General features: G+C 41.5%; 1 protein-coding gene across 2 annotated transcripts in view; it reads right to left on the bottom strand.

Moving 5' to 3' along the window:
* The window catches only part of RB1 (RB transcriptional corepressor 1), a 128,149-nt gene that overhangs the window by 62,015 nt on the left and 53,563 nt on the right, over nucleotides 1-12,571 (bottom strand). For both annotated transcript variants that reach the window (XM_025211774.1, XM_025211775.1), the window contains 6 exons: nucleotides 11,829-11,916; nucleotides 10,905-11,021; nucleotides 8,937-8,993; nucleotides 8,811-8,842; nucleotides 8,660-8,736; nucleotides 8,258-8,460 (listed from right to left, as the gene is read on the bottom strand). In XM_025211774.1, the coding sequence (XP_025067559.1) occupies nucleotides 8,258-8,460; nucleotides 8,660-8,736; nucleotides 8,811-8,842; nucleotides 8,937-8,993; nucleotides 10,905-11,021; nucleotides 11,829-11,916 (574 nt within the window). The remainder of the gene's footprint in view (nucleotides 1-8,257; nucleotides 8,461-8,659; nucleotides 8,737-8,810; nucleotides 8,843-8,936; nucleotides 8,994-10,904; nucleotides 11,022-11,828; nucleotides 11,917-12,571) is intronic.

Here is a 12,571-nt window from a genome sequence, read left to right as displayed (position 1 = left end):
AGTCCGCTATATAACACAAAATTACTTTTCCTGTTGCTGCTGCTGCTTCTATTTCAGAAAAGGTAGCTGCAGCTTCCTCTGAAACACACATACATATTGCTAATACCACAGTTATATACTATAAAAGTAAAAACTCAGTAATGTCACTTTGAGGTGTACAAAGCATGCACTTCTTGAATATAGCATTATGAACCTCGGGGGGGAAAAAAGACAAAAAAAAGATGCAGCTCAGGAAGAAAACAATTAAAACCACCTAAAAAAACCCAAGTGGGAGGTAATATTTCAGTTTGACAACTGTATACTACATTGCCTCCAGATATAGAGAAGTAGGCACACACTGAATAAAGATCATATTAATTTGGATGACTGCTCTGGTGACTAGTAGAACATTTCTGATTTGCAAGGAAAGTAAACCATTAAATGACCCAACTCACCACATAGTACTAAAAAGCGAAGCAGCTATATAAACTGCTCAGTTATTTGAGGTTGTGGTTCAGAGATATCAGGCCAGACTGTTAATAATTCCTGTTTAACCTCACTGAATTCAATAGTTGTACAGATGTACATCTGTGCAACTGAATCTAATTTTATCCAATGGAGTTATATTGGTATAACAGGAGAACTGGCTCAGGAATTATTTACTTTCCTACGTAAAGTCGCACCAAGTTAGCCCAAACTTCAGGCTTTATAAAAAACAAGTTTTACAAAACCTCACAGCAAAAAATGTATTTCTATAATATTTAATATAAATCCAATGGTGACATCATTTTAAAACCCCCCAAAAAACAAACATTCCCTTAGTGTTGGCAACACAGGCTGCTTACTGATGTAACCTCCACCCCACAAAATGGTGCCTTACTTTGAATCTGGTGCGCCTCCCACACTGAGTGCATTACATGCCTAGAAGAGGCACTGGTGTTAGTTTGACCCAGCTCGCCAAATGTCAGGTGCTTCAGTGGGGCTTTTTTGGTGCTTTTATCCAAGTGCTGATTGAATCAGCTTTAGATAAAACCACCACAAAGCTCTCCTGAAGTGCCCAAACTACATAGATGCTGCGGAGCCCAGTCAAGTTAATGCACTGCTGCTTCCAGTAAAGTGCGTTTTTTTGGTTTTATTTTTTTAAGTCTGCCAGCAGCCACAAATATTACAAGACTTCGAGACTTAAATTTACTATTCAATACTCATTTAACAAACGGAGCAACACAACAATACATAAGGAATGTAGTGAAAAATTAAGCGTAAAAATTCTCTCAGTTCTAATAAATTTATTTCATATAGGTTAAAAAGCAGTATCAAAGTTCAGAGAGACTTGTTTCTAAAGGTATGTCTGCATGCACTTGCCACTGTGATGACAACTCATGTAGATAGACCCTACCTAGTTTGAAACAAGGTAGACTTGGTTACTGCAAGCAGCACAGAACTTGGTACAGGCTGCAAAACACATGAGAAGTAGGGTCAACACCTGGGTTATTAACCACAAGTAGCCCAGAGTGTGGCATGCGAAGGCATTTTGCTTGGCGCACACACCTTGGGGAAGACTGAGGGGAAGGGGCTGGAGCTGTACCGCCACAAGGACCAGGTCCCTTGTGGCTCCCCCACTGCCTGCCCTTGGCACACCAACATCTTATGATGTTGCCAATAACTCTTTGATTTCTCTTATGACTAGCTCAGATTCCTTTATTAAAAGACACACTAAGAATTCGAAATTGTATAAACATGAAAAGAGAAAAACAAACCCCAAATATGTAAAGTTTCAGCTTTATTTATGATTACATTTGAAGTGGTTGCATGCTATACTTCACAGTTGCTGATGGCTGATTAAGTTCTCTCACTGGACATGTTTGTACTTGAATCAAAACAACATTTGTGAGGGCCTCACCTTTTAATGGGGCTGGTCTAAGATGAATCATTATTACTGCAGTATATAAATGTATGAATCTTGTGTTAACTGTATCATGACCAACACCTTATAAACCAATGAAGTCTTCCAAACTTTTTGTATAAATCGGGCAAAAACAAAACATTTCACCCACATGGATCAATGTAAAGGGGAAGCACTAAACGTTCTGTTCTGTTCTCCCTTCCAGTAGTCTGAAAGACTAGGTTCAGTAATAGCAGTAGCAGCATCCATCTTACATTTTCCTATTTTCACAGTACACCAGAGTAGTGGCCACAATTCCCACCAAGGCTTGGGCCTGAACATGGCAGCCAGACTCTGTTAGTTCCTTCTTTGCTGTTGTTCGGTTTAGTTACGGTAGCTGCTTTAATTGGCCCTTACCTAGACTAGCCTGTTAAATGTTTCAAGTCTTAATGTGTTGCTGTTAATGGACTCAAAGCACCAGATCCAATTCCCGAAGTACATCTCTTCGTAAGTGTGATGAAAAAAAATATGCTCTCTCCATAATAAAAAGATTCCTCACAGGCATTTCTGAACTTTCATGGCATCTGAATGTCTGGGAATAAAAAGCTGGTCTTTGGTCTGGAAATACTCATTTGGCAGAGCTATCAAACATGCACAAAAATCCAACAGTGATCTGACTAGTTCTTAATATCTAAAAACTGTACTTGGAAGTCAAGCAGTACAACTGAGAAGATAGGGGGTCGGACTCGATCTGTTGAGGTCCCTTCCGACCCTAACATCTATGAATCTAAGATACTGAAGTGCTATGCATCAGTTCTATGGCATAGCCTACTTTGCTTCAAATGCTTGTATGATAATCTAGTGACTTAAATTTTTAGTTAAGTGCATGCATCCAGCCATGGTGTACCATATAAATTCATGTTTAAATCTCATCACAACCTTCCTAAGAAAAAGCAGCTGGTAACAAGAAAGCTGGTTTAACCTTATTTAAACCAGCAAAATACCATGTCAACAACTACTGACTGTTCTAATAATCCATGGTACAGTGATTAGAAAGGACATTGCACTTTTCATACAAGTTACTTCAATTTTCCTACTTGCACATGCACAAATTACAACTGCTGCATTTATATGAAATTATGAAAAAGATGTGCGATTTGAAGAAGGTAAGGATGACAATTGACAAAAGAGAGATCCAAGAGGAATATCTAGATATAGCAGCATGGAGAATTTAGGATTAGAGTAGAAGGTTCATAGGGCAAGATAAACTGCCCTAATTTAAGAGAGTATGCCATCCATAAGCACCAACTCTGTTGCATCACTTAAGGTAGGGTTTGTCAAGCAGGGATACACATACCCTGGGGGGTACTTTGAAAGGTCCCAGGGAGCACACAGGGGCAGGCGGGGACAGAGTGCCACCACCCCGTGCTTCTACCTAACAGGAGCAGGGCAGGGCCAGAGAGAGAGCGAGAGCGAGAGCAGAGACACAGAAGCTGTGCTGCCGCCGCTTTCCCCCCTGGGGTACACCTATTAAAAAAAAGTTGAAAACCCCTGGCTTCAGAAAGCAGTAGATCAAGGTGCTCTTGATATGACCTTTATGCTTCCCTACTAATGAGCAGGGATCCTGGTTTTCTCTGATAAAAAAAAAACTCCCCTTTTTTGGATTTAAAAATGTAACCCAAAATCCACCTTTTCCTGTGATTAAAATGAATCACCACTACATACATCTATCTATATCCATATATTAGTGGCATCTCATTTTAATTATAGAAAAATGTGTATCTTGGATTACTTTTTAATATCCAAAAATGGAGATTTTATTTTTTAGTCAGAAAAAAACAGGATCCCTGCTAATGTGGCTAGGAATATCAGAATAGCAAAGCAACATAGTCAAAGGACAATATAGCATAAACACTACAGTGAATTAGCTAAGAGCTCCCTAAACATCCATTTTTTCTCTCAAGAAAGTGCCATCTTAGCAGACTAGTATTAGGCCTGCCAAATGTGGTTTTGACGATGTGTGCATGCCATGCTCTTCTCCTAATGTTATTCTGAAAAGGCAATGCACCAGGGTTTGCAAAAAATCCACACACAGTGGTTTTCAACCTTTTTCATTTGTGGACCCCTAAAAAAAATCTGAATGGAGGTGTGGACCCCTTTGAATTGTAAGGTTGGGTATTCAGATACTTTTGATTGATCATAATCATCTTTCACAGACCCCTTGGTAAGTATAGCCTGAGAATCTCCAGTAGTCCACAGACCACAGGTTGAAAACCACTGCTCTAGAAGAGACATCCTTGCAGACATTAATATCCTGTCTGTGTACATCTAACCTGCCTTCGGGGAGAGCAATGAACTGGGGACAGATCACTAGATATATCCCTCCTCCCCACCTCCAACCCCCACTTCCCAAGACAAGAGCTTACTTCTTATCTGGAACAAATTAGCATGCACTGAGGCAGCAGCCTTGTCCCTGTGCTTGCAACTTGGGAGCTGTGAAAGGCAATTTGTATGTCTGAATGCTGCAACAGCAGTAGGAGAAGTAAGAAACTGAGGTACAAGCCCCAGGTACTAACCACCGGGGGGAAGGGGAAACAGGACAGAGACAAGGGGCTATGCTTAGCGAGGGTCCACCCAGCAGCTCTTAGCTCTTAGCTCTGGCTGTGACAGCATGGTCCAGAGCCAGGGCAGAGCCACGAACTGCAGCCTGCATGCTCCAAGCAAGGGTGTGGAGGCAGCAGATCACAGCTTTGCCCCAGTTCCAGACCATGCTGTCACCACTGCAAGAAGCCAGGACAGATCCATGATCCACTGCCTGTACATCCCTGCAAGCTGCAGATCACGGCTCTGCGCCACACTGTCACCACCGCAAGATCCCAGCTAGCTCCAAAGCAGCTCCATGCCCTGCTGCATGCCCTGCCAGTGCTGCTGGGGCTGGTCTCCAAGGAAACCCTGGTCCCACATTATCACAGCATGGCAGCTGCTAGGGTCTGCATGGAAACCAGCCCCAGGCACATGGGCAGCACCTGCTGGGAAATGGAGTCTTGCCGCTGGCCGGTTCAACCATTTTGCCCACTCCTGCTCTAAAGGATCTACTTCTGCCACTGTTGGAGACAGGATACAGGGCTACATGGACCACTGGTCTGATTCAATATGGCACTTCTTATGCTCCTTTTTCTTACCAAATAATTAAACAATACTATGTGTGGGCTCCAAAATCAATTCCACCCCTCTGAATCTAGAAGGATTTATGCCCTCAATGATTGGTGCTGCATAAATGTGGATGAAAACATGGATGAAAGTGCTATAGAAGGAAAAATATACTAAAGCACATATGTATGTTAAAGGATAACACATTTTCAAAATTGCTAAGCACTGAAAGCAGCCTTGGAAACTGTTCATCCCATGCTTCTGTCAGGCTACGTCTCATACTGAAACTGAAAATAACAAAAACCTGCTCTCCTTGCCAAGTCTAGATGACTAAATCTGATAACCATGCAAAAGCAGTAAAACATCATCACTAAGGCCAGTCAAGTAACTGGGAAACAAATCAACATGGTCACACCAAAACCACAAAGAAACAGAGATCTAAACATTCATTTTACTCTGGATGAAAAAACAACCACACACATCAAGATCAAATAGGCTCTTCATTTTTTTCCTTAGAAAAATAATATGAGGTGCCCTTAATTGTACAACCCTGATAGTATGCTTCCACAAAGTTCATTCTTTATACAGTTTGTCCCTAAAACGTTTTAAGCAATATTTTATCTAGTATCTTATGTTCTGTATTCATTTTCCAAAGCAGACAGGAGCAGCAAAGGGATGTGGCTGGGTGCCTGGGGCACATGGGCAGTGGTAACTTCTGTTTTCTGCTGCGAATGCATAGCTGTTGGCATCAGCTCTTTTCCACTCCCTCCTCCCCATTACACCACTGGCAAACAGTGGAAAAACCAAAACAAACTGAAGGAGGACAGGATAAAGGAGGACAGCTTATCTGAAACAGCTAAAGAAAAAGAGAAACCTAATGGCTGCTTCTTTATATACTACCTATCAAGCAACAGTGGAAGGAAGACCTAAAACAGAATTACACTGAAAATTACTTAACTGCAAATATATGCACAAGGAAACTACAACAGCTTTTTTCTATTATTTTTAAATAAACGTTCACTGTTATTAATCACCTGGTTTATTCTGAATTATTGTACTTCCATTCAGATTTCTCCTTCAGAGTGGCAGAGTACACTGTACCGCTAAAATATTTCTACTTTTACCTATGTAAAGAAATGTCAGTCTTCAAGATTCTGTCTTCCTTGAATTAAAAGAAAGCATCTCTTTCCTGGTTAAATCCCAACGATCACATTTCCTGCCATGCTACATGTGCCTTCAAAAACCTGGTGTTCCCAAGCCGATCAGTATACCAGCCACACATTCAATTTAAGGCGTGATGGGAACCAGACAAAATTATTACCTTTTTTGTGTAATAATTTTGTGGCTCATTCCCTGTTTTACTGTGCCATTAATTGCTTAAATATGTAGCTGAGTTACTACCGAAGACATGATGAACTGGTTAATCACATCTTAAGTGTAACATGCACCTGGGGCCTTAGGCTCCTCTATTGTGTAATGCTTGTGAATCTCCCATGAACATTTATGGTAGTTAAATGAACATAATGATTTATGCGTTGTTACCTGACATAAAAGTTAAAAATTTACTACTGCATCTAATTATGGTGACTGACTAGTCAGTGCTATCTATTTTACTTTAAACCGTCACTTGTTTCCTATAAGCTTCTAGACGAGTACAGGAAAGGTGACCAGTTTCCTTTATAGACTATCTGGAATCCAGATCAGGCTTCCGGCAGTGTTAAACAAACATTTAAACAGATGGTGTTCCTGATGACGAACGACAAGTCACATGGCTTTGCCTTGCTCCTGAAGAGTACTTAGAAATGCGTATACATTGTTAACAAATCTATGCTTTCCGGAAACAGCTTCTAGCAAAGTACATAGATTATATGCAGCTTTTATGCAACTGTGTGGAGACAATATTCAGGTAATGAACTTACTAGGAGTGCGATAAGTTACCACTCATTTTATGTCAATCTCTATTCTCTGCCCACTCTCCCCAGAACACCTGAATAACTATCAAATAGCCACTTTTTAATGACTTGCCACAGAAATCATTTCCCCTTTCTCCAATAAATCACATTTGCTCACAGACAACAGGTAATATTTTCACTGGCTCAGGTATAAGATGTTCTATGCCTACAAATGCCACAGCTTCAAAATCTGCTCCCCTTCTCGCGGTGTAGTCTACAGGGCAACAAGATGAATCTTTCCGTTTCCCAACGAGACCCAACATTCACTTCCTAGCCTTGGCAAGACACAAGAAACGCTTTATATTTATGACATCTTTACATCTAGAAAAGCTAACTTAAATCAATTTTAGATGCACTACACATTACTTCTCTCACAGGAACCTAAAGTTGGACTTAAAGTGATTAAGGTCTTATACCTCAACTCACATGCTCTGTTTTCACAGCAAATTATGCCAAGCAACAACTCTCTCAAAACACACAGTACTGTTCTATTCTAGCAGCCTCCCGCACCAGCAGCAGTGTAGCTGGATCCAGGTAGAGTTCTGAGCTGGCAAATTAGCTCTGCTCAGTGACCGAGCTAATTAAGTTGTTTCCAGCAGGATGTGGAGATAGTTGCACACATTCCTACTTAGGAGTCAGCCTACATGAAGCAGCAGATCAAGCTACAAATTGCCATTCATTTGCAGTAAGATGCACGAAGTTGTTTAGACTTTCCTGCATGTCAGTCCTACATAAGCCCATATCTCACAACGTGTTAGGCTTTCCCTCCTTATCAAGCCTGAAACCTCTGCCAAATATCATGGGCAAACTACCACTGGGCAGTTTGTTCAAGGTAAAGAGCTACCAAGAAAGTCAAAACTCATGTAAATGCAACAGCCAAGGCAACCTGATATTAGGCAGCACTATCAGTATCACAGGTATTGACTGAAACACTCGTCTTCAACATGAGCAAATGCTGGTGAGAAAATTTGAAATAAAGTTCAAAATAAATGTGTAATATTTATTTCCTGGTTTACAAGGAACAAAATATTGTCTAAAGGCCAGATTACATTTGTCAGTGGTCCTACTGATTTATATTAATAAGTATAAATTCTATTTTGCCTTTAAGGATATGAACAAAGACATTATTTTTTGTATTAAAATTTATTTTATTAATACGAGCAAATACAACTTAATACACTATAACACTGGAAGTAATTTCTTTTCACCCCCTCTCCCTCCTTCCTCCTTTCACCCCCACTACCTCCTTCCATATGTATGGACAAGCACAGTTTTATTTTAAAGCATTACTTACTGATTGCCATGCAAGAGATTCCATAATGCGATGTTCACAGCGTTCTAGATGTTTTATCATCTCTCTTGTCAAGCTTGGTTCTGCTTTAATAAAGCTTTCAATCACCTTATAGAAGTCGAAGGCTTTTAAATCAAATACATTGAGTATCCATGGGAAAGAGAGATCTGTTTCAGCACTGGTACCATCGCTTTGTGAAGCATTCCCTGAGGTAAATAAAAAGCCAAAACTACTCGGTATCAAAGTAATAGGATCGATTTCCCACTTCTCATTGTCTTACTTCTTTAGTTCAGACACTTTAAACCGAATATGCATATTCAGTTGGTAATTTAATAAATTCAGTGTAGATAATAGTAGTAATAAGCAACAATAACACCATCCAGTACTTCTACAGATTCAACTTACTGCCATATGTAGCCATGACAACTTCAACAGCGCAAGCCAGAAGAGATGTGTGGAAGTCATTATTGTTCAAAAGTTTGCTGAAAAAGAATGAAGGTCTTAATACTCATCTTAGCACAAAAAGAATGATCTATTGTCAGTTAGGAATATATACCTAAAATTGTGCACTGACAGACGTTCTTCTTCCTGAAATACACAAACCAAAACAAGGTTGTGATTTACTTAAATTTTCTTTCTGAACTTCAAAGCATAAAAAGTATGGTACCTACAATAAACTTACTGATTTTAACATGGATTCCATTACTCTATAATATAGCCGTACACCAAGCTTGTATCTCTGAAAATGAAAAAAAAGCCAAGAACATTAAAGTTGTAAGAAGCTAACACATGTGCATAATAATCTTTTATTTAGTGGCTGACAAAGCACACATGGTCTTTGGGAGAACTTTGGTTGCCAGGGCCGGGAAATCAGAGGACACTTGATTTGCCCCCGCCAACAGTGCTAATATTATCCAACAGTACTAATATAAGGTCCACTGTGCATGAAACCACAAGGACTACCTGGGCTCATGACCAGGGATCCAGGTTTTCTGTTTCCCCACAGAAAAATAGAGTAAAAGGCAGATTTCCCCCCTTTCTGGAGATTGAGGCCCCCATAGGGAGGGAGATGGACATGGCTGGGACTGCTGCCCAGCCAGGCAGTGTGGGGGGCTTGGGCCCAGTGCCATAAAGCACAGCTGCAGGGCCACAGTGGGGAGCAGGAGGGCTGCAAGTGGCTCATTCAGGGGACAGGTGGTGGGGCCAGCTCCCTGCTGCTGCACACACTCTTAGAGGGGCACTTGACCCCCAGATCTATGCGTGGGGTGGGGGCAGGCTGCCTGCTACATGCGTGGGCTCCCGCCTTGCTGCCCTGCCCTGGTACCTCTGCAGCCCAGCAGGTGGGACCCGGCGCAGCAGGGCAGAGCGGAAGAAGGCCATGCAAGAAAGCTGCTTGTCACTGCAAGCTCCATGCTGCCCTGGTGAAACAACTGTTATGCATGCAGCTGTGCCCCTCACTGCAACAGTACAGGCAGAGGACACATTGCCTGGGCAGTGTGGAGCTCACAGTAGCAAGCCAAATTCTCGCAGTCCCACCCTGCCCCACAGTGCCGAGTCACACCTGCTAGGCTGCGGAGACCCCAGGGGAAGGCAGCAGGGCGGGACCCCAAGCCTGCAGAGGGCAGCCTGCGCCCGCCTCCACCCACACACAGATCTGGGTGGCACAGGTCCCTCCTGCCCCTCTGGGAGTGCATGCAGCAGCGGGGAGCCAGGCCCAGCCCCCACCCAAGCTGGCAGCACGGGGCATGAACAACTGGTGCCTCCCGAGACTCCCCAGTCTCCACAGCAGTGACCACCTGCAGACGCCAGCATCAGTGTCATCATCAGCGAGCGGGGACCGCCCACAGATGCTGCTGGCAGCCAATCTTGGGGGGCCACGTATCCCACCCCCCGTGCCCCCTCTATGTATTGCCTATGTCATGGGGGTATCTGGGTTCTGCTCCACTGCTGCAGCCACCACCTTCCGTCAGGAGCAGGGGGCTGTGAATCTAGGTCCCTGGCCCCATATCTCTGGCAGCTGGGGGAGCAGGAACTGTGGGTGGGGATGAGGGGCACTAGAGAGGGGGGCAGTGAGGGGCGGGCCTGTTATCAAAGAATTTGCAATTTTAAAATAATGGAAAACCAGGATCCCTGCTCATGACTAAACTTAAGCCACATGAAGGTGAATTAAAATATTCGGGTCAGTTTTCAGTCACCAGGATGAGGCAACAATGCTGACAGGCAGAAGATCTTTGGGGTGCAAATTAGCTGAATTTGTTATGCAAATCGCTGCAGGAAAATGCGTGTGTCCTGACGACTGGATGGGAAAAGTGGTTCACAAAGGTCTGTTTAAGGGCCTTTGTATCTTGTTAATTAGGACAGATTAAAGTAAAACAGAGAACTGTTAACTTTAGTGATATAAAATCCTTTGCTAGCAATTTTAGAGATTCATAGATGTTTGGGTTAGAAGGGACCTCAGTAGGTCACTGAGTCCAAAATTTCCTGCCCAGGACAGGGGGTTATCTTAAGAGCCTCTGAGAATTATATTAGCTCAAGAAAGCATTATTAATTTTTATTGCAACCAACACCCACAGTAAGATCAACATTTGCCTCATGTTAGCTAGCACTAATAGCATTCAGTCATATAACTTCAAATCAAAGTGTTAGTTGCCTGTGAGCCGATTTCAGCACAACCCTGTCCAACAGCTTTAGCAAATTGCTCCTTGAAGATGTGCCCAAGATCTTCTACCCTTTTCCTTATACCTTCTTCAGGGTTCACTGTACAGTTCTGAAATATTAGAAAAGAGAATATATGGCTACATTAGATTTTTACAGGCCATAATTTCCACCAACTCAGCTCTGTAACACATCACTAAGTAAAATTGACCAATTGGCTCTGGAAATTCTAGACATTTGACAGAGATAAGGGAGTCATTTTATGTTCAGTAAATTCCAATAATTAAGACCCAGATCAGCAAAGGCACTTTAGCAATAACAAAAGGTTAGAGCAGTTCCAATGAAATCAATGCGACCATATGGGCTTCACATCAGATACATGTTTAAGAATCTTCCTGAATCAGGACTCAAGTTTTCTCTTGCAGGTAATATGGCTTCATGTAATGAATTTCTCTCTGTAAAAAAAGTTAATTTGGTATACATGAAGGCCAACTGTATTTTCAGCAAAAGGTTAAAGACTTCAGAAAAGTGCTTCATAAAAAAAGCAGTGTTCTTGACATGCTTTCTGTCAATTTTTTTTAACATTTAAGCAGACCTCTGCAATCATTCATATTTGCCACATATTAGGTGCATTCCTAATATGCTGAGTTTCTTACTAGAGCAAAAACTAATGTATTTGAAACAGAGAGAGATCTTGAACAAGTCCCTTCTATCAAAAACAAGAAAGGAAAACTATTTAAAAAAAATTCTTGATTTCTAGCCACTTAAATTCATAAATCACATGTCATAATACAGCAAAAGAAGGCACAAACCAAATTATTTTGGGGCACTGTTATAGAAAACACACTATATAATCCTAAGTATTTATTTTAATACTTATAATCCTTATAAATGCTCTCTTAAAAACCTATTCACTTACATTGAAATATGAAATGAGAGTCTCTGACGGTTTATCAGTTGCTGAATTTAAAATCATCATTAACTGCTGTATAGTGTTCATTGCAGCACTGAAACAAAGCAAAGCAATAAAATATATGTTCAACACTAAATCTATACACCTTCCGTATTTAAAAAAAACCTGCTACTTGTTCTCCAGCATAGTTTTCTGAAATGCAGAGAGGAGCTCTACAAACAGAATAATATATTAAAGAATAAATCTATAACTCAGAAATAAAATTAGTGAGAAAATCAACTACATTTCCTTTATGTTATTACTCAGCATCACATTAACATCAACATAAGTAAAGAGCCAAATTGTATGTAATGGACTAAACCAGCTGATCAAGACATTAAAAAAAAAGTATTAAATTGGTTAAACTACAGTATTGTATATGCAAACTTCTTAACTTTACCTTATGCAAACAAAATAACCAGGGGTCTGGGTTTTCTGTTTGCTGCAGAAAAAATACATATTTTCTCCTTTAAATAGGAGACAATCATGGATTTCTCCCTTTAAAGGAGAGAAATGCAGGAAACAGCAGGTCTTCCTTCGCAGGCTGGCAGAGTTCCAGCCTGCAAGGGGGTGTTTGGGGCTGAGGGGAGGGGAAGAAGGGAAATCAGAGGCATGGGGTACCATGTGCATGTGTGAGCACACAAGCATGTGGCAGGCAAAACAACCCCAGGCAGCATGGTAGAGAATACCTCCCGCAGCTCTCTGCAGGT

Source organism: Alligator sinensis, unplaced genomic scaffold (assembly GCF_000455745.1).
Source record: "Alligator sinensis unplaced genomic scaffold, ASM45574v1 scaffold820_1, whole genome shotgun sequence".
Classification (NCBI taxonomy): domain Eukaryota; kingdom Metazoa; phylum Chordata; order Crocodylia; family Alligatoridae; genus Alligator; species Alligator sinensis.
The sequence above is the reverse complement of the archived record's forward strand: the minus strand, read 5'-3'. Positions and strand labels throughout refer to the sequence as shown.